We start from the raw sequence: 25,495 nt of genomic DNA, 5'->3' as shown, positions 1-25,495 counted from the left end.
GTAGAGTAACCTTTATAAAAATAGAGAATATTTAAAGATGTACAAATTTGACAAAAATTGGATCGGAAAAAAAATATTTATTTAAAAAACTGTAAATTGAAGCAAAAATTGTCTAAACTGTCTGTAGACAATGGGTTTTGGATAAATCTAACTGTTTAATTTGTCTTTTTCCAAGTGAAATCATAATTTTTGTCCCTTTTTTTCAATGGAATTGAATAACTCAATTAAAACTGCTAAATGGCCTATTCAAAGTCCGATTTGATAAATTGTTATTTTTATGATTTTAGGAGACAACACAAACATTTTTAGCTGTGTGCTATCGTTTTGTACTTTTTATATACCATATTAAAATAAAAATACTTACAGATGAATTAACTTCATGTGTTGTAAACCTCATATGGACTTGCATCGTTGCAGGTAAACCATATGCTGTTTTTGCTTTATTTAAAAGATCCTGGAATTTTAGAGGTCTATGAACTTCTAAACATCTGTAAAAGATATGCAAATATGTTTTCTCAAATATTTTGTACACTATTTTGATACTTCTCTAAAAATTTCACAAATTATAGAAAACATTATTTATTTTGTTATTTTTATTATATTAATATTATATTATTTATTAAAAAAAACAATACCTTTTTTCTTTGTCATATTCAAATTTTACTCGAACAATATTCTGTAGGAGACAAAATGATATTTCGTTATGTATATTTTTTTCAACAGGGTAAGGATATATCTCGAAAAATCTAAAGGAGTGTATTAAAAATTAAAGGGTAGCTGAGGAAAAATACAGAGGTTTATTGGGGTGGGTGGGTGCTCTTGAAATTAGGCTAAGCTTAGAGGGGAGAGGGGGTATTAAAGTAGGTGGAAGATCTTAAGGAAGATCCCACCCACCTTTGCCCAGCACAATTACAGTGTACATCCACTCTGGGTATCTACAAGTTTAAAGAGACGGGTCTCACTCTAGCCTAAATAATTAATTTGCAAATATGGATATACTGTAGTATTTGACTTTTTCTGTTTACACACATTTTTATTGGACTATATATTTGTGTAGTTTCAGTTTCTATATTTCTTAACGGAAATCCTGTGAACATTGGTACAGTATCTTTCTTCATGTTCAAATAAGGAAATACAGTATTCACCACAGTGTAGCTATCGTTATAAAATATCTGTGAAAAGCCATCCATTGTTTTAATAAATTAACGATTTTATAATTTCTATGTATTCCTAATCTCTTTCTAATATTGTAATTATGAAATTTTAATTTAAAATAGATACTATATTAAAAATATGGATTATTTTCTCGAGTAATTCCGAGGTTGAAACACTTAGGTTGATTAAGTATATCCAAAGTTGCATTGCAAGTCTTTGTTCTGGCTCCATGTTACTAGTATTTTTCTAATATAATACATACAACCTTGATATGAATAGGAATAATTAATCTTGATTCTCCTGGTTTGCAAGGTAATGTCATAAAATGAAATGTCATAAAATGTCCTACTTTTTAAAGATTGTAAGAATATGAAATTGATATCATTTGTTTTGACAACCTGTTGATCCACATAGTAACTATGTATATGTACTATTCAGATAAAAATAATATCACTATAAAAGAATCACAAATATTTTACATGGGCTCTTTGCATCCCAGGGACCTATGACATCATACAAATTTAACAATAACTGAAATATGCAAACAATGCATGAGCCTGTAAAAAAACATCAATGACAATGCAATGAAATGGAAATAAATAAAAGCTCTATAGATTGTCACCATAAGTCTATCAAAATGCTGGCAGCAATATAGACAGTACAAGCTGTTGTGTGTTTACCAAACCAAAGCCTAAAAAACGCAATCAACTTGATGCTTTTATTGTTCGCTTTAAATGCTTTAAATCATGTCTACTTTCCTGTATTATTGAGTTTTGTTAGAATTGAAACTGTCTCATATTAAGATTTTTAAAATGTCTGGAAAACACTATACTGCTTGTTTTAGAGGAAATATCAAATGAAGTATAATGCAAAATTCTTCCTATAGATGATGCCAAGATGACTAGCTAGGTAGCTTAATGTGAATATTAGAACATTGTTGACACAGACACACAATACATTATTAATCATAAATAATATATAATAATATTTCATCAACAAGGAATATAAAAACTAGTTCAACATTAATACTCTATGTTCATAATTAAACAGTTCCACAAGAAGGAAACAATGAGTTTATAATTTTCGGCCCGCTTCTTTAGCCAGTTATATCCATGCGGTAGCTTATAGTTTTTTACAGCTGAAAAAAATGGGTATTTGGAAACTCGGACTGGGCATGCGCACATCCCAAAGTACGTCTGGGTAAAAAAAAGAGTCTATGAAAACATTTGCTGATAAATATTGAGATGCATGTAGATGGTAGTTATCGCCAGAAGAGCGGCGTTTTTTGTAAGACGTATTTCTTTAAAAAGTAGATTCTATCTTAAACTACTGTACACGAGACAAGAATCTCAATAATATACAGTGCACTCCATATTCTTTATTTTTGTACATAAATAAACCTTATCTTCAATGAATTTTTCTCTTTCCATTCTGTTTTAAACATTACTTTCATTTAGAGAAAATCTATAAAAGTAATTAATTTGAGTGTTAATCTGACATTGTTTCACTTTTTGAAATTGATAACACTCTTTAGAATAGAAATGTTTATTTTATATTTTAAAAATAACATTTCTTTCAGATTTCCAACATTGCAGGTACCGTATACAGATTTTATTCTATTATCAAAATATTATACATCAGAAGTATAATTTCATAATTGGTCCTAAACAAGTTATAATGGCATCTTCTAGAAGATCTACAGTACATTTGGCAATAAATATATTAATTCACTAACCAGTTATGATACAATAATTATATAGCTTTCTAAATATAGTGTAGTCATCTGTATTGACTAGATTGATTAATTTATGAAAACTGAGAGAAAATTGGAGTTGCTATATCTGGAAATGAAAGATCACTACCATATATGGTCATAGCATCAGATAGTAGTAGGAACTTCCTTTAAAGGATAAATCAGAAAAGATAAAACTTACCGATTGTTTTGTTTTCTGTTTTAACAGAACAAGTTCTTGTTCTATGTCTTGCAACACATTTGGATTTTCTTTCTTATCTATAAATGTATAAAAAGAAATAAGTTTTTAAAAGTTGAAAGCAAAATAAATCATTATATTATAATTCTATAATTCACCGTATGTAGTACATTACTGTATATTATAATTAAAAACATAAAGTTTGTTTTATTATTAGGTAAGCTAATTGAATGTGGACAGGACTATAATGAACAGTCAATTTGCATAAGTCATCATGCCTATGTCTGAAAGGGCCCTTCGGTCATAGCAACCATTTCAACATAACACAAATATACAAAGATATTTATTTACACATAAAACATATATCAGGTGGTATTCACATCTGCCTATAGTGTTCTGACAGAAAAAAAACCAATTTGTATTCATACTTATAGTCTGTCTGTACAATGTTAACAGTGTTACGTATATACAAACAATTAAGCGAATTATATAAACATTTTTTCTCTCCAGAGTCTGACTAGGAAGATTATAGGACTACTATTTAATCGAGTGATTATGTGCCTATAAGTTAGTGACTTGTTGCTATATCATTTCCCTTCATATATTTGTACTATCGCATTTTTCAGTAATCATGGCCACATATCTATCAAATGACCCAGTTAACCCTTTATATGACAATATCAATGACAGGGTTAATTACACGATAAAGGACAGTCTCTCGGGGAAATATTCCAACGTGTCTAATCTTTTAAAACTTGTTTCGACTTCTGTAGAGTGTTGATTTTTTTTTTAAGTTAAAAAAAGAATTATTAAACGGAATCAGCAAACCACTTTTCAATTAGAACTTGGAAATAATCTATTATAGACAGTACTACAACTAGAAGACTATTATAGGGAATACATATTTTTGAATAATTTATTGTCCTTAAAAATATGAAAAATAGAGATAAAATCAAAATTGAAATAGGCCATTTTGAAGTTTTAATAACGTTATTGACTTCTGCAGAAAAACAAACAAAAATAAATTTACTTACAAAAAGAATATAAAAAGTGAAAAAAATTAGATATTGATATTATTATAGTTTAAAATTTAAAATTTTTATCAATAAATCTAAATAAAATATTTTAAACTTTTTATTTAAAAAAATCATTACAAAATAATTTAGGATATTCCATCACAAAAATTGTAAATTTGGTTTTGTTTGTGTCAACAACCACAATATAGTTCTTTTTAGTTCCGAAAATAGTTGTAACTGAACAAAGAGTTCAAAATATAATCTAGCCGAGCATGAATTCGTTTGTACTTATAAAACAGGGGCATATTGGCAGATAAGAAATTAAGACTCTGAAATAACGAATATGTTTTCCCTAGCTAATTTAGCAACCCTCTTGTTATTCTCACAGTTCCAAAGAAGGAAGAGATATAGACGGTTCGCATGCACCCTTCCAAATTTTGAGTCGCCACACGTCTCACCCCGGGTCATGGCTCTTTCCCCGTATTGCTACCCCTTGCCTAATCCACTGTCATCCTCAACTTGACAAGCTTGATGTTATTACACAGATAAATATTAAGACCACTGGAAATATCTAATGGACATTTTAGCAAAAGAAACTATGCCTAATACACGATTTAAAAAATCAATTTAAAGACTGCAGTAGAAAGTGTATAAAAAGGAACACTATTTTGGGACATCTTTATAAGAAATCTTTCTACTAAGGGACATCTCAATTATAGTCAGGTCAACCTAATTAGTGGCACACTCTTTTGCTTACAGATATCAAAATACAGTATAAAAAGGTTATAAAGGGTAAATAAATAAGTGACACACAAAAATATATGTAGTTGAAATCATTTAAGAAATAAAGTAGAACCTAATATTAAAGGATACTTTTGGGTTCTCCTTTGACTGGTGGTTGGCAATAGTGGTTTTCATTTCACAGTAAAGCATCTCTGTCAAATCTGTACTTTTAAAAATCATTAAATTTCTGTTTTTTCTCTCAGCGCTTTGGGACAATCTTTTGATTGTAAAGCGATATATAAATCGAACAACATAACATAACCCATGTAGTACTGGACCATAAAAATAGGACAGGACATTTAAATTATTAAAGGCCATATGCAGAGTAAACTCTATGTAATATTTGACAAAGATGTTACATTCAACAGTCATGTCATGTTAAATATGCTGCTCTCTCAATTATCCATTACATCTCAGGGGTACAATAAAACTATAACTACAAGAAATTAATATGCACGGCTGACACTAGAATATCATTTAAACTATTAATATACAAGCTTGCATAAAATACCAAGGTTACAACTATTAACATAAAGTACTAATGTTTGACATTTTGATTAAAAAATAGATTTACCCAGAATGTCAAAAATGTGGAGTTTTGGAATTTTCTGAAAAGAGCTAACTAATAAAACTTATATACTGTAGTAAACAGTATATAATAAGTTCCATTAGTTAGTCACCTGCCTGGATTTAAACACAATACCCCTATTGATGCATGTTACTCAAAGAGATTAACATTTACTTTGAGCATTCTTTTCATAATCTCTTTTTTTTTAGGATAGGGCTAATTGTTACTTTTCCAGGTACTATTACAATGGGCATAAAATAGACTACTAACATTGTAATAACAACCTGATCCCTATTTCTAATATAATACAATGTTAAATATTCAATGGAACAAAACTTTAAAATGTACAAAGATTCATTTCTCATCTTCCTCTTTGTGTTAAAAAATGTTAAATGTTAAATGTATTATTCTTGGTCCTCAAGTTTGACTGAAAACTAAGAAAAATTGGATTAGGCCAGTGCAGTTACTACCAGATCAGCACACCAGGAGGCAATCCCCTACTCTTTTTTCGAATAGTGTGCCAAGTTCTTTAACGTGCACTATTATGTATACAGGACCAACGGCTTTACATCCCATCCGAAGGACGAAGCAATGATAGTAAAGCATCTTTCATAAAAATACAATTAGTATGATACAGATAGGCTCGAACCCATACCTATCACATGCTATGACGGTCTCCCATTCAGAATGCAACTAGGCCGAATGTTGCTTAACTTCGGTGATCTGACAAGAACCGGTGTTTCAACGCAGTATGGCCGTTGAGCAGTGGATCACATGACCACTTGGAGATGTGTCCATTAATACTTATGTGCATCCTGCCATTCATTTTTTTACCAATTTATTTTTTATTAAAATTAGTAGAAAGCACAATTATTAAATTAGTGACTAACCACTGTTTATTGTTTATAATAGAATTACATATGCCACATGAGTGACCTCTTGGCAACCCCATATTCTTAACTCATAACTTTAAGTTCAGGGAACATTTTTATGCAGATGAAGAGAAATAAAATAAATATTTAAGACAATCAGTTACTTTAATCTATTTTATCAATAAAATATCTATCGTAATTTAATAAACTCTTCTGGAATCATCAATCTTATTAACGAAATGTTGTCGACGAAACACTACAACATAATGATGTTGGTAGCATACATTATAGATGGTAAATGCTGCCAACTTCACCACCAGGAAAAAACACATCATTAAATTATTTTGATTTATATTATTTATACATTGACTTTATTTATTTTATAATAATATCTACTATAACTATCTCTGCTATTAACCTAACAATAGGTAAGTTAAGCTTTTATATGTACTGTGTCATTCTACTGTATTGCTCTTAACCACATAATGTTGGGTGGTACTGATGGGTGGAGTTTTCCATTCTTTTAACACCTACAGAAAACACCTAAATATTAAACCACATCCTGCAATACCGGTAATAAGTCAGCAGCATTAATAGTATATTATGATTACTAGATCATCATCATAACATATATGATGATAATAATAATAATAATAATTGAATTGAACTTAAAATAAACATATGAATTGACAAATATGTTAATTATTTGCATGAAGTCAGCAATGACAATGCTCTGTACTTTGATGTACCTTGAATGAATGTCATAAATAATGTATGAACACCGGTCACATGATTAAGCCAGTAAGACTAATGTCAGGATTTGAGTATTAAAAGTCAGGGTTTCTAAATTGAGGCAGCATACTTGGTTGTTTGTGACATTGATTTTGCTCATGTAACAACCGAAGTACATGGAAATAAAAGTTGTGGTTCTGTATCCTCAGAAATGTATGACAATTTTAGGTATCTATGGGGCTTAAAATGAAAAAACTACACTATATATAAATACATTATTATATACCGACTTAGTTACAGGCCAACTTCTAAATTTAGTGGAAATTTTATCCTATACAGTATTATGTAGATTTAGGCCCTTTGGTATTAGGTCACTGCCTAAACAGGGGTAGAAAATAGTTTGATAAAAAAGATAATAAAAAAAATTAAAAAGATAAACTTACAATAGGATATAAAATAGTTACTTTGTCTAAAAGCTGGCTAACAATTGACTGCAATATGAACATTTGTCAAAACAATATTAATTTCCTTTTGAAATATCAAAGACAATAAAATACAGAGCATATCCACTGAGATAGAACGCGGGATAAATAAGCAAAGTTTGTGCAAAACAAACCACAGACGCCAACAAGAGGGGCACGATATAATTAGATGGTAATTGGTAAGACCCTTTCCAGCACCTATCGCAAAGCCACAGGCCCATCCTGTGACACTGTTCCTACTGTGTACATGATCGCGTTTAGTGCTTTTAATTCAAAACGGAGTAGGTAAACATGTTTCCTATTTTTAAAGTCATGTTACTTCTATAATTTGCTACGAGAACAACAGAGAACTGAGTAACTGTAGTACAAAATATAACATGATATGTAGATGCATTTTAACATTTTTCTGAATGAAAAAAAACCGAAAACAAGACTATACTGTATTTAGTAACTGATATTATTTAACCTGTACAGTAATACACAAAGCAAAGTATTATAATCAAAGATACTTAATCTTCCTTATGTAACAAAGAATAAATATAAAGAAAAACTGTTAATTGCATAGAAAATAAAGGTACAGTATCCCTTTTGCTTACTGTATAATAATCCAAAAGGTCCAAGGTACAATAAACTTACCAAATGAAAATTGACTAGATTGCAACATGAGCTGTGTTGCCGTACTAAATGACAACTGTTGCGTCATGTCCCCTTGTTTCATCGTATCAAGAATGTACGTGGTCGGTTTCGTACTTTCATAAATCCACATAAGACGTGCCGCCGTGACCGTATCCATACTACTACTGACACATTGTACCGCTTCTAACTCGAACAAATGTAATTACAAGTAACGTCGCTGAACTCTTAAGCTACAAGAACACATGACTTGCTTCAGCCAATTGAGAGAAGAAAACAGGAAGACAGCATTTCCTATAACTCTATTAATACGTTATTGGTGGAGCTACTGTACTCTTATACCAGTTTAAAACAAAAAACGTGCGTACATACTCAATATTTGGAACTGGGCCAATTTAAATTAAAGATATTTTTAAAGTTAATTGCATCTAGGACTACTTACTGTAATTTAATACAATTCAGAAGCTATATAATTTGAGAATAATTATTAAGGAAAACCAATAGAAACCATAGTACTATAATACCATGTGTTGTCCATGCAAATAGAAATATACATATTATGTTATACAGTATCTGTCAATATCATTGATCATTCTTTAATTTAAAAAAACCCTACCTTGATAAAGCAGATTTCTGGAGACCACCAAGTTAAGAAAATATTTTCTGGACTAAAAGACATTCAACTAGTTTCAATTGCAGTGTGATAATGTCACATCAGACTAGAACATGACAAAAAAACTAACCATAACAAAGTAAAAATCATATGACCAATTGACATTTTCACTAAATCTAAATATACATGTTGTGTAACTCTTGTGGTATTTGGGGAATCATCAACCATAACGTTCAATTGTATTTAAGTATTGTTCACAAACTATAAAGTTGTTAATAAACTTTTGTGTTGATAAACTGATTGTGCCCTGTAGGTCTAACCTATGAAAAATAATTTGAAAGATTAGCCCCACCAATGAGGTAATGCTTTATTGTGCTAGCTGTATACAGTGACCATTTCTAGCCCCTACCGTAACAACAAAACTGTAAATATGTATAAAGTGTTGTCATTGATATCCTTTGCTATACAGTACATTATGGTACTTAATAATTACCAGTGTTATTTTAATTATCACCTTTAATGTTCAGTTCAATTGCATTATTTAAATGTTGTTAGCAACTAAATGTTATTTTGATAAACTAATGTAAAGACTTTAAATATTAGCTCCACCAATTTAAGTAAATAATACATGTATATGTTGTGGCAACAAATCAGGAAATATTCAAAAATATTGACACATTACTACTGACAACATAACAACAAATACACAACCCAACTGAAATATTTACAATTTCCATAGTGATTGGACATAACATAACATAACAGTGAAATTGGGTTTAACCAATTAGTTACTATAGAACACATAAGTTCCATAGTAGAGCCTTAGATGGAGTTAAATAGGGTGTAATACTATAAAGAAAGCATTATTACATTGCGACCCAATTTTCATGTGATGCACATCTAAGCTAGAGTTTTTAAATTCGACATACAGTACTGTAATACTTGGTCTGTTTTAAAAATACAGTACCTCCTGATATGAATAAAGTTTAATAACTATAGCATGTATGTATACATACAATATGGTATTCTAAACTGGAAGCACAAAACTAAGCATTGAATTAAAACAATCCTTTATTCACATTACAGTGGTATTATCTTATTTAATATAATAATTACATACATTATGTAACAAAAAGAAAATTCCCAAGATCAAATAAACAGTAGCTATACCAGGGGTCAGTTATTTTCCAGGTTTTCAATTGAAGTCAATGGCATAAAAGAAAGCAGCTTATTGACGTCAAGGAAGTTCTTTTATCAATCCCCTCTAGAAAACTCTGCAGATTTAAAATAAAATTTCTTAAAACGTCTAAACAAATACAGAAGCAAAAGATGCTCATGCAATTTTGCCGATAGGCAAATGGTACAGTAAGCCGGCGTACCGAAATCGGTATTTCAAAAGTCAAACATTTTGTAATAATGAAAAGGAGTCTCATTTTCTTAAAACATTTCTGTGATTACTTGTCTAATTGTAATTACTTATACGCTAGTATATAGCAGCAGGCCAATATTAATTACACCAAGCAGCTAGTTCTTTCCAGAGTGTTTTAGTACATTTTTAGTAGACATGAAAGAAAGTGAGAGATAACAGGATAATTTCAAAATAATTATTGTAGATTTTTTTATTTGAAAATAGAAATTGTATTTACAGTAAAGTACAAAAATGGTTTGAAAGTCTACACATCTTCACAAATCATGCACACATAATACTGTGATGTCAATTTATTATAACTTTTTAATATTTACCTTTTAATGAAATTTTTTTTTCTCTTAAAATGTTTTTCTTTTTGTAAGTCAATGAAAATATAAATGTAAGAAAATATACTTACTATAACTCATGGTCATTTTCGTCGATATCCTCTACAGTACTAAGAAAAAGAGTCAAGTATACATATAAATTCCTGGTTTCCTTTCCAAGGTTTTTTAATATAATTCCATCGTATTTGTATTGTTGATGAATATAATAATGTGTTTGCAGTCAGTATAAAATGTTCCAACTTATCACTAAAATATTCCACGCAAACTTTGAAGCATTTTCTGTAAGAACAATAAATTTAAAAGATTAAAAAGTTTGAAAACAGAAATATTATATTTACATTACTAAAATAAACACAACAAATAATACGTTAGAGCATATTGAATGTTTGCATACTACTGTGGCAATGCAAATTCAATTGTACCATATGACTGCAAAAAAACATCTGTCTTTGAAGAAATACTATTTCTGTAATATTCAGAAACAAGGTCAATCTATCTAATTAGAAATATTCAGTTTATGAGAAAATGGAATTAGTTTGTACACCCAATCTGTTAGGTTAAATGTATTTGTTTTTATTTAATGCTGAAATCATCACTAATTTCTATTTCTATTGGTTCACAAACTAACAGTATTCACTGAATAAATTCTTTTTAAACTTTTATAAAAAAAGTACAATTCATTTTATTGAACTCGCACACAGTGGCTTAACGGCTATGAGCGCTCACTGGCTAAACCCAGAGGCCCTACAGTAGAGCTCGAGGGGCCCCAGAGCATGAGCATTCCAATGCAACTACTGTACTCCAGCATTGGAGGGCATTTACCCTGTGACATACAGTAGCATAAAAAATGATCTACTAGATTTTTTTTTGGTCATAAACCAACAGCCATGTGAACTAACTGTCACAACTGCCCTTAAGTCACAAGCCCTATTACTCCACCCAACACAGTAATATTAAATGCTATAGGCAATGATGTAATGTCTACTGTACTGACGACATAGCATGCCTGGAATCTCCATCTATATATTTGATTGCATTACAATGAATCATATTCATTCCCAATGGGTAAACTCAACAGGTGTTTCTAACAGGCACAGATCTTTCCAATTTTTTAACACAAATACAAATTACATGGTTTGTAAAAAATAAATTTATAACGTATGTTTTTATTTAATTAACACTTCCAGATTGTCAATCAAGCATTCAATTTCAACCAATCGGAGCCTTCGTATTGTAGCCAATAAGAAAGACAGACTACTTGTTGAAAATTTATAATTAGAAATGAACCCCAAAGATGATCAGACAGGGGCTTTTTAATACTTCATAGACCTACACCCTTTCATGTGAATACCTTACATCATTGTATTGTAGTATTTATGGGGATCTTTTAATTTTGAAAAGAGAGATAAAAAGGAATGGTAAAAATGTAAAATAATAATTACCAACACAGATAAGATCTTCTAACCCAGTTTCCGTGTTAAAAATGGACCTATATTTAAAGCCACTAGACCTACGTTTATTTCGACCTAATTTAAAGTCACACACTATGATATATCAAATTTCTAGGTCCAGGATTCAAAGGTTAAAATGGCTCCAGCTATTTATACTACCATTATGCAGGAGATAATCTTTCATTCATTTAAAATTCAAATTAAACTTTCCAATCAAATAACTTGGTGACCTTTATAAGGTCAAACATTACATAACCAGTTGCTGCAACTTCATGCATTATTCATATTTATAGTTTAATATTCATATCAATATCTCATTATAGATATGATTCTAAAATTATCAAAATAAAAATTATGATTTTTTTTTATTTCATTTTATTAATTTCGGCAAAGTTATATAGACATGACAATACAAAAAAAATAGCTAAATTGCACCAAGGAGTGGCATGCAAAAGAGGCCAATAGCTTCTGTTGCCAATTAGGCGTGCCACTCCCACAAAAAAGCTAAAACGTACAGTAATCAATATAAATATATAATATTTAAATTATATGATTCTACAATGATTTTATTTAATTATACTATACTATTTCTCTGGATGATGCATTTTGATTTTTAATGGTTTGTTTTGAATTTGAATTATTTTTTTAACCTTTACTATTAACACTATTATTTGTTTGTGTATAAAATTGTATTTGTTTTTTATATAAATGCACCACCCTTTTTTGGAGTGGGCCATGGCAATAAACGTATAACATCCAAATAAACGCCTACTTATTTACTAACTGTCTGAAATGAGAGTCAATATTATGATATTAAAATGTTTACTTTTTCTTATAAACCAAAATATAACAGGAAATATCCACCACACCTTGTCATTGTTAGAAATCATCAGGTTCAAAGAATTACAGTTGATTGCTATCAACAAACCACAAATACAACGTCTAGCTAGAATAATATAAATTGTATAGAGTTAGAAAGAATTTGGAACCATTGAGACGAACAAGAATTAAGCTTTGGGACCGTGGATTACAAACTATTGTATAAAAGGAACATTCTAGATTTGGCCTATTGTTAATTTAGTTGTAGTTATTGAATAGTTGCATAATTGACGTCATCAAAGGAGTAACAAGAATCAATAAATTATGCTTCATTTGTAGTATTGAAAAAACCTAAATATAAATATGTGGAGAGTATTGGTAATTTCCCTCAAGTATCAAATTAAATAATAGTCATGTTCTTACAGTATGCCGCCTCAGTTGTGAGTTTATCTTGGCCGAAGGGTTGTAAGAATTTTTTTAAATTAATTAATTTTAAATAATACTTTTTTATATAATGTATACCTGAAGTTTAAGTTTTTCATGAACATTATTATACAAACGAACAATAGTCAGGCCTTGTCTTTTGAAAATTATAGGTGTGCTACAAATTGCACTCCTCAATACATTCAGGGGTGCTGTAGGTGTGCTGTTTGTATTGTGTAGAAGTTTACCAAATTTAAGCGTTTTGTAAATCGCACTCCTCCAGGGCAGTTTAGGAGTGTGTTAGGTGAGTGATCGCACTCGCTCGCTTTAAAAGACAAGGCCTGAATAGTCGATTAATAGCAGCAGAGCATCCATAATATATAATGGTGCCATCCGCGAATCACGCCCTCTAGTGGGAAACTATTTTCTATGAAAAAAAAATGTTTGTTTTGGTTTTATTTAGTTCGATTTTACGGTCCAAGTTTTAAAACTATTTCTAAAGACATAATTGTACTAGATTAAAATAGTTTCCGGATCACACCGTGAATAAACAGGGTAAAACTTAATCTATTTTGGTCAACAATAAACCTTGATTGTAAAAAAAAAATAAAAATTTTAAACAAAATTAAAAAGACAACAAAAACTGTTGACATAGTTTATAGTATTTTTTTAAATTGTATTTCAATTTATAATTCATATTCATAAAAGCCAAGGACTGGCAAAAATAACTTTACCTTATCTTAGCATTGTGTCAACAAAAAGCTATGAGGGATTGCCATTGGAATCATGAATATTGTTTGATTTTTGTGGTTTCTAATGTAAAGTTAATAGAGCATGTAAAATGGTTTTCTGACAAAGGAAATGACAACTTATCAACTGTCAACAGATAGTTGGTTTTCAAAAAATTGTCAGAAATTTATTTAAAAGTAACTCTTTGATTTACATAATGAGTGGCAATTTGGTTAATTACTAGAAGTTGATTGACGGGCACCATCTTGTTGGCGAATTTTCAATGGTGAATAACTGGAATAGTAATGTATTGGTTATGTTCGTTCGGGAAGGGATAAAACAAATTTGTTGATTATTATATATATACAAAATATTTATTTGGAAAGCACTTTGGAAGCTGTACTGTCGTCTATACATCTTGAACGGGGCCAAGAGTGACAAAGTAAAAAAAAAAGATGGTATCAACTAATTATCACGTCATGATTACCACGCAGACATCTGAAATATGCAAATTCGAAACTAATGATGCACATAACAAGCTGCAAGGCTAAATAGTACCGATTCAAAAATTAAATTTCCTGAGCAGTGAAGGCTAGCTCCTGCATCGTGTAACAAGAAAATCCTTTTCGGGGCCTAATTACCCCCATGTCACTTTCAGTTACCGGAGAGGGTAAAACAGGGCTTTGAAAGGGGTACAAGAAAAGCGAAAATGTGATCCTGGTGTAGATTTTGGAGAAAGTGCAAGCAAATAATTGCAGTGTTTTAAAGAGATAATTAAGTGGTTACTTCCAGGCACCTGGACTTGCTACTATCAGTACACTGATGAGATGCTGTCGTATTAATAACTTGACTGATATATCCCTTCCAATTTCCTATTTAAATTTAAAGTAAGAGATTTTGATTTATCGTTTCCATTGGACAAATTTTGAAATGAAATGAAAAATATTAATTTTAATGTTTCATTTAATTTAACATTTGAGCCTTCTATCTAAAAATATAACACAAACAAGGTTTTAATATAGCAGTACATTCATCTAAAATAACAAATTATTAAAATGTTATTAAAAAAATTCAAATAGAAATAGTTTCAATAGTTTATATATAAAATATTAAATATAATGTTATTATCTAAAGCTCTATCTACACTATCAAACTAGTTTATCGCAAAAAAAGTGTGATGTGTCCAAATATGGTAGTGATACCCCCCAAATATGGTAGTGATATGACATCATCATGTCCATATATGGGCACATTACATTTTTTTGTCACATAAAGTGTAGACAGAGCTTTATACAGTAGTACTTTACTTGTATGTCGTCACTGAAACAGCAAAGGAAGCTATCAATTTAGCCTGTGGGACTTTTGTGTATCAATTATTTTGAATAAATTATTGAATATTATGTCAAGAACAATCATGAAAGTTGAAAGCTAAGTGCTATCACCGTAAAACTTGCTCTTATGTCTCAAAATGAAAATAACATATTTTAAATTAATTATAATGAATACTCCAGAGGAAAGCAATTAGTGCAAGGTTAATTATAATCAAATGTGCTTTCTTTACATTATAATTTGTTATTATTTTATAATTTATGCAACATTATTCATGTGAACATTTAAAATGTATTGTACTGCAACAAAAAAAAAACAAGTACATACAGTACAAAATAATATAGATATTGTTTGAAACGCAAGAAATAACTTCTATTAAACACCTCTATATTTTGAATTTATCAACTTAAATTCTTAATATTTTTTAAATAATTTATACTTATTTGTAATGTCTGAAGCAAAATAGAAAGCCATTGATTAATTAAATATTAAATTAAAAAAATATTTTGCCAAGTATAGTACTGTACTTGCTTTCCCACATGGGAAAAGATAATCTTTCTCTTAGCAATGACTAAATTACACAAACCAATCATTGGAATAGACAGACAAATGTACTCAAACACGACTGTCTTGGCTTCAATCAAAGAACTTTCAAAATAACTCATCATGCATGACAACACTTAAGATGGCAGGTTGATTGCCTAGCAACAAGCACTAGGAACGATTGTAACAAAAGGAATGAATGATGTGGCATAATAAAATTGGAAATTATAAGATGGAAGGAATGGGATTAACGCATACTTAATGAGCTACAGAGTAAAAAATTACTTCTTGTATTGATTACAACCTCTTGAAATTCAAGTGCAAAAAAGGAGGAACGATTTCTATATTAGAAGTGAAACATTTATCTTATTATTTTCTTCTTACTATTTAATACTGTTTGTTATACTGTACAGTGATATGTCTTTAGATAATGAATAAAATGTTTAAAATACTAGAATTAACAGTACTGTACTATTATTTATTTATTATGTAAGTAATGTGCTTCTAGAAATTATACTTCATTTACAACAGTACAGTGTATATGCACATTCGCTTTAATTATGTGAAACTATAGAGGCCTACTACAATATCCTATAACAATTAATAATGTATTACTATACTGTATCTAAAAGTAAATTTTGCTAAATGTCTGCATTAAAATAGATACAATATAATACAAGTTACATCACAAGGAGATATATAAAAATATCCATGTAATATAAAAATTATAATTCAACCTATTAATTATTTTTACTTTAAAGCTCTACATATATTTATGTAAAATAATAAATCAATACATTTTTATTAGCATTTCCTTCCATGTACATGATCATTTATATCATTCACTGTATACTATTATTGTATTAATATTATTCTGCCTGAGAGACAGACTGTACTTTACTGAACATGAGAAGTAAAGCATAATACTGTAATTAGACAATTGGTATTATATTGTGTCCTTTAGTCCTTGGTTATGGAATGGTAGTTATTTGTGCAAAGTTGATAGTCATTGTATTTCAGCTATACAGTTTAATTGCATGCCTGGGAAACTGTCAAGAATTTAACAAAAGAAGAAACAACAAATAACCTGTACTCTTTTATTATAGTCTATTCACCATATTTTTTTTAAGTCATTTTTGTAATCATGATGGCGCAATGCCTACTGTAGGTAGAGAAGAATTATATAAAGCCTAAAGACACATATCACTATTGACCTGCGTCTTGCCAGAATTCTCAATCAATGTACTTGAAGTGCCGGTGAGAGGAAATTTGGCGTTGTCCCTTTTCCTAGAACCAAAACTTCCAGCAAGTTTTATCTACTGAGCACCAACCTATCTGAATATGCTACCCTGCAAATTAAGATATGCGGTGTCAATAGATAATTTATAAGTACAGTATTTGATGCAGAAAGAAAAATCACTTTGTTTTGTATAGTGTATACTTGTATATTTTTGTATAGTTGCATGTATAGTATATAACTTTTTATTTAGACCTATTATTTTTTTCATATATGTTTGTTTTACATGTTTAATACGAGGGCCTCTTGATTGTCAGCATATGCTGTTTAGGGTTATCCTCTTTAGGTTTAATAAATAAAATAACTATAAATAAATCATTTATCGTTTGTGTATATCCCTGTTGTTTTACATACCATGTTGATCAAGGTTTACTTTCATATACGACACGAAAGCATAACTACGTAGGTCTGAACCGGCCCTAAGTAAATTTCATCAGTGTATATCTAGTAAATGAAATCATAGTAAACAAAGGTTGACCTGTACATAGATCTGTATCCATATTGTACCGCATACAGATGTTTAGATTCCCATCAAAACTCCAAACACTACCTGGTACAATTGACTGGCAGCCACAATACAGTGTTATTTACAAAGCCTGTTCCATGCTAGACTTCATACATAATTCATTTAATCTGTCGTTCGATAGTACAGATTTAATATTCTACATTTTCGTTGACATCGAAAGTAATTTCTCAAAAGCACACTTTGCAATAAATGATTATTTTTGTACATGACCCTACCCAACGTACGCGATAACCAGAGATGGTGTTTGTACGTTACGAATACAGATACTGATACTGTAGTTTCTGCAGCTTAAAAAAAATGATATATGATGTTGTTAATTGATAAAGGAATGTGTGCCACAAAATGATTTGAGAAAATAACATTAAACACGAAATCAAGAAATTTGTATAGTCTACAGTAGGATTTCTATGTGCAAACAGCCCAAACTAATGTTTTAGTGTTTTTTTAGAAAGGTTCTTATTTGAATATGAAGCTACTGAATGTTTTTTGTGTATGTGGCGCTATTAAATAGGTTTTTAGCTGAATGTGGCGCTATTCAATCACAATGCGTCGCTAAATTTGGCACCATTCATAGATGGGGTTGTTCTTCAATGTAAACTGTTCAATTACATTACAATGTCAAAGTTCAAGGTACTGTATTTTCCAATTATTTCAGACAAGGAAATTTGAAGTAGAAAATGAAATGGTGAGATTTCATTTTTGTTAAAGAATGATTTAAAACAAATTAAAAAACATCATGTAAATTACACAAAACGTGTGTGTAAAGTAATATTCTATATTCCCAAAAGATTTAGTTATATGATGGATTCATACTGTGTATAGTCCTCCGACAAACAACTAAAATAATTTATTAGACTCCTTAATTTTGTTTCTCAATTATTAAATTAAACCTCGTTTGAAGTAAACAACAATGCATTTAAAACACTACAGGTGTACAATAAATCTTGGAATGAATTCTCGTTTGAAATGCCATGCGTTTTATAGCCATAGGAAATTTTGGCAGGTGCCAGTATAATTCATACTGTACAGGTAGTACTTGACAGTGTTGGAAATTACTATTTAAATATACAATCATTGGAATAGCAAATTATTAGAAATACAGTATACAGTATTTAAATTATATATATTATACAGTATTACTTTAGGTTTGTTGTGTACAGTATACAAAACAAACTAAATTGTGATCTAATGTTTTAATTTGATTGGCTGTTTGTCTGTTTGTCTAATCGCATTAAAATCTGACATATTTTGGGTTTGGTTATTAAAAATATATTTTTTAAGAGTACATTAGTATAGCTAGATTTTCTGCTTTGGGATGAGTTGACTGTAAAGTAATAGACCTACACACATAGTTGAATTCATCAATTCATCTTTTATTGGTCTATATTAATATCGGTATGCCGATATAGCAACATTTACTTTTACTAAACAAAATTTAAGTTTACAATCACTTACTACTGTAATTGGACTATGAATATACAGTATACAGTAGTACTGTACTGTAGTTGAATATTTTAAAGACAATTTGTTAAAATAAATAGTAGATTTTAACAGTCACAATACCAGTGCCACACACCAGCGATTAGCATCCTGCATGAGAAGTGAGGTTCTTCATATAGGGCTACATTACTCAGTGTAGCTCTACGATTTTTTTTATTTCCTACGGTACTTGGTACATTTACTATAATATTTTGGTGAGACTGCTCAAGTACAGTATGTAATCTGTATACTGTAGTACAACCTGACTATAGTTGTACAGGGCAGTCTACAGTACAATTGTCCATGTAACCTTTTAAATTTGATAACTGTTAAATTGTAAATCCATCTTTGTTGGCAAAATGCACATTATTCACACATTAAATCCAATGAATATCTGTCTATTACTCTAAATCTTGTTAAACACAAATACAATTTATTACCATTCAAAATTCACGACTTAACCTTAAAGGCAAAACTGTTTGTCGTTTATTGAATTTTATCGCTTAAGCCTAAAGGTAGAATAAAGAATAAGGCTGATGAATTTTAATAGCAACAAAATCACACACATCAAAACTGAAACTGATTTGTGGCAGGATTATACGATTATAACCGAGATTCAAGTAAACGATAAGAACGTGATGAGATAATTCCTTATTGTAATCAGGCTACACGTACCAACTGTATGTACTAACTGACTGTTGCTACATTGTAACTATGAATTTGAAATATGATATTCCATACAATTTCTAATCCGGATCATAAATTTGAAAAACATGACACGATAAATACCACAGAAAAATTAAAACAACACCTCTATCTAGATGGAATATAACACATTTTTTTTTTATGGAGTGTAAATACAGAAGTGTACATACAGTAAAATATTATGAGTAGGAGGATACCAAAAATTCCTGAACAATCAATAAAATGTTAGAAATGCATCTACTGTACTCTGATTATGTGAATTTTATCTGAAATTTGCCATTTTTTATTATATTTTAAAAATTCTAAAAAATGTACTATTTTTCTGCGAATCTGCACATTATTTTCAATTTAATTCCTACAGTACAGTAAGCAATTGGTGATTTTTAATAATGCATCCATTTCTACTTGATTTATTAATTATAAACCAATCTCTAATATAAATGTTATGCGCGATTTGAACGATTTGCGCAATTTGAAATTGCGCAAAAAAAATCCTTGCGCAATTTGAATTGAAACATGTGTTTCAAATTGCGCAAGCAACGTATTAAATTGCGCAAGTAATCTGCAAATTGCGCAAGGTTTTTCGACAGATTGTGAAATCATGCACACCCATATTTTTATAGTAATTTCTAAGAATGATTCAAAATTAAAGATAAATATCGCATTTCCTTATTTTAGTAGTGCAAATATTGTTATAAGTTAGCATACCGTCGAAGAACCGACGAAGGAAAACGAAGCGGTGGTGTTCCACCAGGCGGGCGCGGCGCGGGCGGCCGGCTATACTACTCTAGCCTAGCTAGGGTCTGGACTACTGATACTGACTAGGTTACATGGCCTAGCTTAAACTAATATTAAAAACTTAAAAAGTGAGTATTAAACATTATCTTCATTGAAATGGTCTTATTTATATAATAAAATACTAAATTTTAAACTCCTCTGCCTAGGCCTAGCCTAGCCATGTATGGGAAAATTTACAGTTCGTTTTCAAATTGCGCAAAGGTGTCATATTGCGCAAGAACTATCTTGCGCAATTTACAAATTGTGCAGCGCAATTTAAAATTGCGCAAAGATTTTCTTGCGCAATTTGAAATTGCGCAAGTTGATTGCGCAATTTGAAATTGCGCAAAAAAATCCTTGCGCAATTTTAAATTGCGCAAGAATTCTTTGCGCAATTTCAAATTGCGCAAGGATTTTTTTGCGCAATTTCAAATTGCGCAAATCGTTCAAATCGCGCATAACATAAACATACTTTGAATAATAAACTTAATTGTTTACAGAGTGTGTGGATTGAACTCTTAAACCAGACAATCCTGTGTTATGGTATATTATCATATTATCATACATATTATCTTTCAGTCAGTTATATACCATAGAGCATTGAAACACACTATAATAATAATACTAAAATCTTTATTTTAAAATGAAGGCTCGTTCACAACAAAATGTATTCTTCCACAAGGCCGTATGAAAAAAATAAAACTACAGTATCACAATTATCAAACTGATGAACAAACAAGAAAATTATACATTGAAAGGAGAAAAAAATATATAAATGTATATTAATGGATTAATAGATTATCATTAGATAGAATTAGTAGATAAAATTAAAACAGAAATGGTAACAATACAATAATATAAAACATCTTTTAAGGTTACTATTTTAAAGATCACCAATCGGTTGAAATTATAGGTCTACCCTAAACTAGAATGAATAGAAAAAAATATTTGAATGACATAAATTTTCCTTCTATTCTGATAATTATTTGCTAAAATTGTTTTTAAAAAATGTCTCTTTTAAATGTTAAGTTTTAAACATTGCTGTCTCATTACACCACAGCTCTCTTGCTTGTGAAGTCTTACATTCCATTAAGTCTACACTTGCCTACCACTTAAATATCAGATGACATGCCCCTATGTGTATTCCAATACAGCAACAAGTCTGGTAGGCCTATGTGGATCCGCCTATGTTACCTATCAATCTTTACTCGGTCGTTTCGACCTGAATGACTGTCACATTTTTTACACTCTTGAATGAACTTAAATGACGACATTGGAGCTATTCTTATATATGGTATTACTTAACACTTACTTAAATACTCATTCAAAAAAGCTAGGCCTATAATATCAGTGGTGTGCTTACCATTTTAACATGATATCCTGTATCTTTAGATTCCGAACATTCAACACAGCAACAAGTTGTCAACCATTCATACCTGCCTGAGTGACAGGATTCACCTTGGGCCTTGCTGCGAAATGGTGGTGGAGGAGTCTGACTAAACCCGCCACTGGCTCAACGATGCGGAACTCAAAATGTTTTTGAACCTATAATGATAATTGCAATACTATATTCCTCAAAATTAAGTACCAGTTAACATATTATGTTTATATCCTATACAAGCAAATCATCTGTCCCAAAATTGGAACATTTCCAAAGTCGTACTCAGCATTGAAGTCCGCACTTGCCTACCACTTGAATATCAGATGACATGCCCCAATGTGCAATTTGTGCATTACGTTTCCAGAGCTGCGAATCTCTCCCAACCCGAAAGCAAATTATGATGACGACATCATGGAGTAAGCGAATAATGATGATGTCATCATCGTGAACTCGGCGGTCACGACTACCAACAACTTAATACGAGACCCGGAATATAACAATTAAAAATACAAACTTTTGCATACGTGACTTTAAAACATTCAATAAAAAAGACCATTGAATTAAACATTATCGTCATTAAAACAATTTTGAGGTCGGTAGGTGCACAATAGGCCTGCTTTATATTTTCATAGGGCTTCCTGTATTGTTCATGTATATTTTGTATAGGCCTACAGTCTATTATATTAGGCCTATATGTGTAAGGCGTTATATTAAAACCGCCTGAAATAAAATAAATACAACAATATTTAACATATATAAATAGGTTCCTATATATACTTTTTAAAATTTATTAAAATAGTATAAATTGAAACTTCATGTTCGTAAAGGTTTAATATTTAGTATTAAATTTAAAAATTTCATTCAGAAACGGCGAAAATAAAATTAGGTCCGGAATTTGAATTTACAGTTAGGTAGTGGGATGGGAATGATAGCCCATGTCAATGTACACACTTGACGACCCGGATGCAAATTTTTTTTTGATGGAAAATTGATTGATTCTTTAAATAATTTTTACCGATTTTAACAGATAAACATTTCGGAAGGCTGGCAACGATCTGTAAAACTCGATTTTAAATCAATCAATAATCGATGAAGCCAATCAGTCTAATGATCAATCGATATACAGATCCGAAAGTAAAACCTTTATTATTTACCTGAAAAAACTGTAATTTAAAGCAAAAAAACCCAACAAAAAATAAGCAGGAGCTTGTTTACACGGGTTTATATTTGGATATGTGTTGTCATGTGATGTTTTAAAAATAAGAAACGAAATGTTGAATCGAAATTCACATATATTCTCCTGATATCACAACAGATATCCTTATCGAGTAAAACAGTGGCATATTATGTAAACGTGGGTGCTTATCAAATTAAAACGAAATAATTTTAAAAACTTACAATACTGTACCAACAAAAAAAAAAAATCCATTTGTTAGTTTTTGTAGTTTAATTAACTAAATGAAAAGAAGGTGACAACAAATTGTAAATTACGATCCATTTTTATTTAGGCCGACAGTATGTCATAGGAATGATGAGCTCTGATTGGTTAGTTGGGAAGGAATAACATAGGATTTTCAAGTAAGAAGCCCAGGGCCATATAGGCCTACCTAAAAAATCCCGATATTAATCAATATTACGAAATCGTGGTCACACTAAATGTATTCTCATCTAGGCCAACATTATGCCATCGGAGTATTGAGCGCTTGTTGGTTGGTTGTCGGAGTAAAATAAATATTTAATCGGGATTTCAAGTAAGCACAGGGGGCCATATAATAGGCCTACCTGAACAATCTTGATATTAATCAATATTACGAAATCAAGGTTACTAAATGTATTCTCATCTTTAGGCCGACAGTATGTCATGGGAGTGATGAGCTCTGATTGGTTAGTTGTCGAAGGATTAAATATTTAAAAAAAAAACATAAAACAAAAATATAGGCCTTACAATGAAAAAAAAAAAAAAAAATGAAATGTTGATTTTCAAACACAACGAAAAGTCACATAATTTACATTAAAAATTAATTTTGGTGGAGAGTAAGCATGAATAAATGTTGTTCAAATAATTTGCAGAAAAATATAATTTATAATTTCATGTGGAAGCGTTAAGCTCTGTCTACACTATCAAACTTTATGTGACAAAAACGTGTGATGTGCCCATATATGGACATGATGATGTCGTATCACTACCATATTTGTGCATATCACTATCATTATTTTGGCACATCACACATTTTTTGTCAAACTAGTTTGATCAGGGAGTTGTTGTTTGATAGTGTAGACAGAGCTTTATGGAAATTCAGGCATACAGTACTTCACTAAATAAGTAATAATGTATGCGACTGGCTTATTAGTGATTTCCGAAAAAATGTCGGAAAACCTAGAAAACTTTTCGCGTGAACAATATAATTTTTTTATGAAGTAGGCCTAGCTTGTTTGGAGAAAAGAAACCAATAGAAGTGAAATATTTAAAAATAAAACAGATCGCATAGGCCTACTTATCTATGCATGTGTTGAATGATAAAAGCAAGTATTAGAAAGCTTATGTCGCCTGAAGCACTGTCTACACTATCAAACATGTGTGATGTGCCCAACTATGGTAGTGATATTCCGAAATATGGTAGTGATATGCTTAAATATGGTAGTGATATGATGTCATCATGTCCATATATGGGCACATCACATTTTTGTTGTCACATAATGTTTGATAGTGTAGACAGAGCTTTAGTTTATCATTCAACGTGATGCTTATTTAGAAAACGGAAGAAGCAATAATTGGTTTGTCATCGGGTATTTCTCTGACATGAGTATGCAGCTACCAGTTACCCGTATTACAGTACAGGTGGTGTTTATAACATTCCAAGCATAATGTATTCTAATTAGATCGACTGGTGACCTGTCGTTGACCTCAGCGATGAGAGACACGGTCAGAAAGTTTTTTAAATGACTAAACTCAACATATTGCATAAAAGTGATTATTTAACAACGCGACAAATTTCTTTTGGAGGACATACATACTGCATAACGATTTTTTTTATTCAGGGAGATTCATGTATTTGCATTTTTGTTATTGTATTTTAGAATACAGAAGACTTGTATATGATTATTTCTTTTAAGGCTTTTTAAATTAATGTAATTAATTCTGAGAAGTTTAGTTTATTTTAAATATAGTTTGTACTGCTTTTTATATTGTAATTGTTCATTGTACTTTAGTTTGGTTTTGGGACAAATCAAGTTGAAAGGACTTTGATAAATTGTCACACACACAACAAAAATATTTCATAATAATAGGCCTAATAATATACTAACAATTATGACAGTTTTGTTCTTATAATTAACTATAATTACTCTAACGTTTTATTTGTATTGTATAGAGTATTAAGTGCAGAATCTATTTGGGCTTTAGCAATTCTGGTTATTTTTCAATTGTGATCAAATAAATATTATTATTATTAAATGAACTAAAAAACACATAAAAATAAACAAACTTACACCCTAT

At 30.4% G+C, this 25,495-nt stretch overlaps 1 protein-coding gene across 2 annotated transcripts in view; it reads right to left on the bottom strand.

The window, feature by feature from the left end:
* The window catches only part of LOC140040169 (mitogen-activated protein kinase kinase kinase 2-like), a 39,006-nt gene extending 16,702 nt beyond the window's left edge, over positions 1 to 22,304 (bottom strand). The window contains exons 1-5 of one of the 2 annotated variants that reach the window (XM_072085889.1): positions 21,982 to 22,304; positions 10,612 to 10,819; positions 3,090 to 3,166; positions 636 to 676; positions 365 to 488 (exon numbers count right to left, since the gene is read on the bottom strand). In XM_072085889.1, the coding sequence (XP_071941990.1) occupies positions 365 to 488; positions 636 to 676; positions 3,090 to 3,166; positions 10,612 to 10,627 (258 nt within the window). In that variant the 5' untranslated portion in view covers positions 10,628 to 10,819; positions 21,982 to 22,304. Of the gene's footprint in view, positions 1 to 364; positions 489 to 635; positions 677 to 3,089; positions 3,167 to 8,175; positions 8,359 to 8,788; positions 8,854 to 10,611; positions 10,820 to 21,981 lie in introns of those variants that run through there. The other variant, XM_072085888.1, reaches the window with a different exon arrangement.
* Positions 22,305 to 25,495: the final 3,191 nt, after the last annotated feature.

Source organism: Antedon mediterranea, chromosome 2 (assembly GCF_964355755.1).
Source record: "Antedon mediterranea chromosome 2, ecAntMedi1.1, whole genome shotgun sequence".
NCBI lineage: Eukaryota > Metazoa > Echinodermata > Crinoidea > Comatulida > Antedonidae > Antedon > Antedon mediterranea.
The sequence above is the reverse complement of the archived record's forward strand: the minus strand, read 5'-3'. Positions and strand labels throughout refer to the sequence as shown.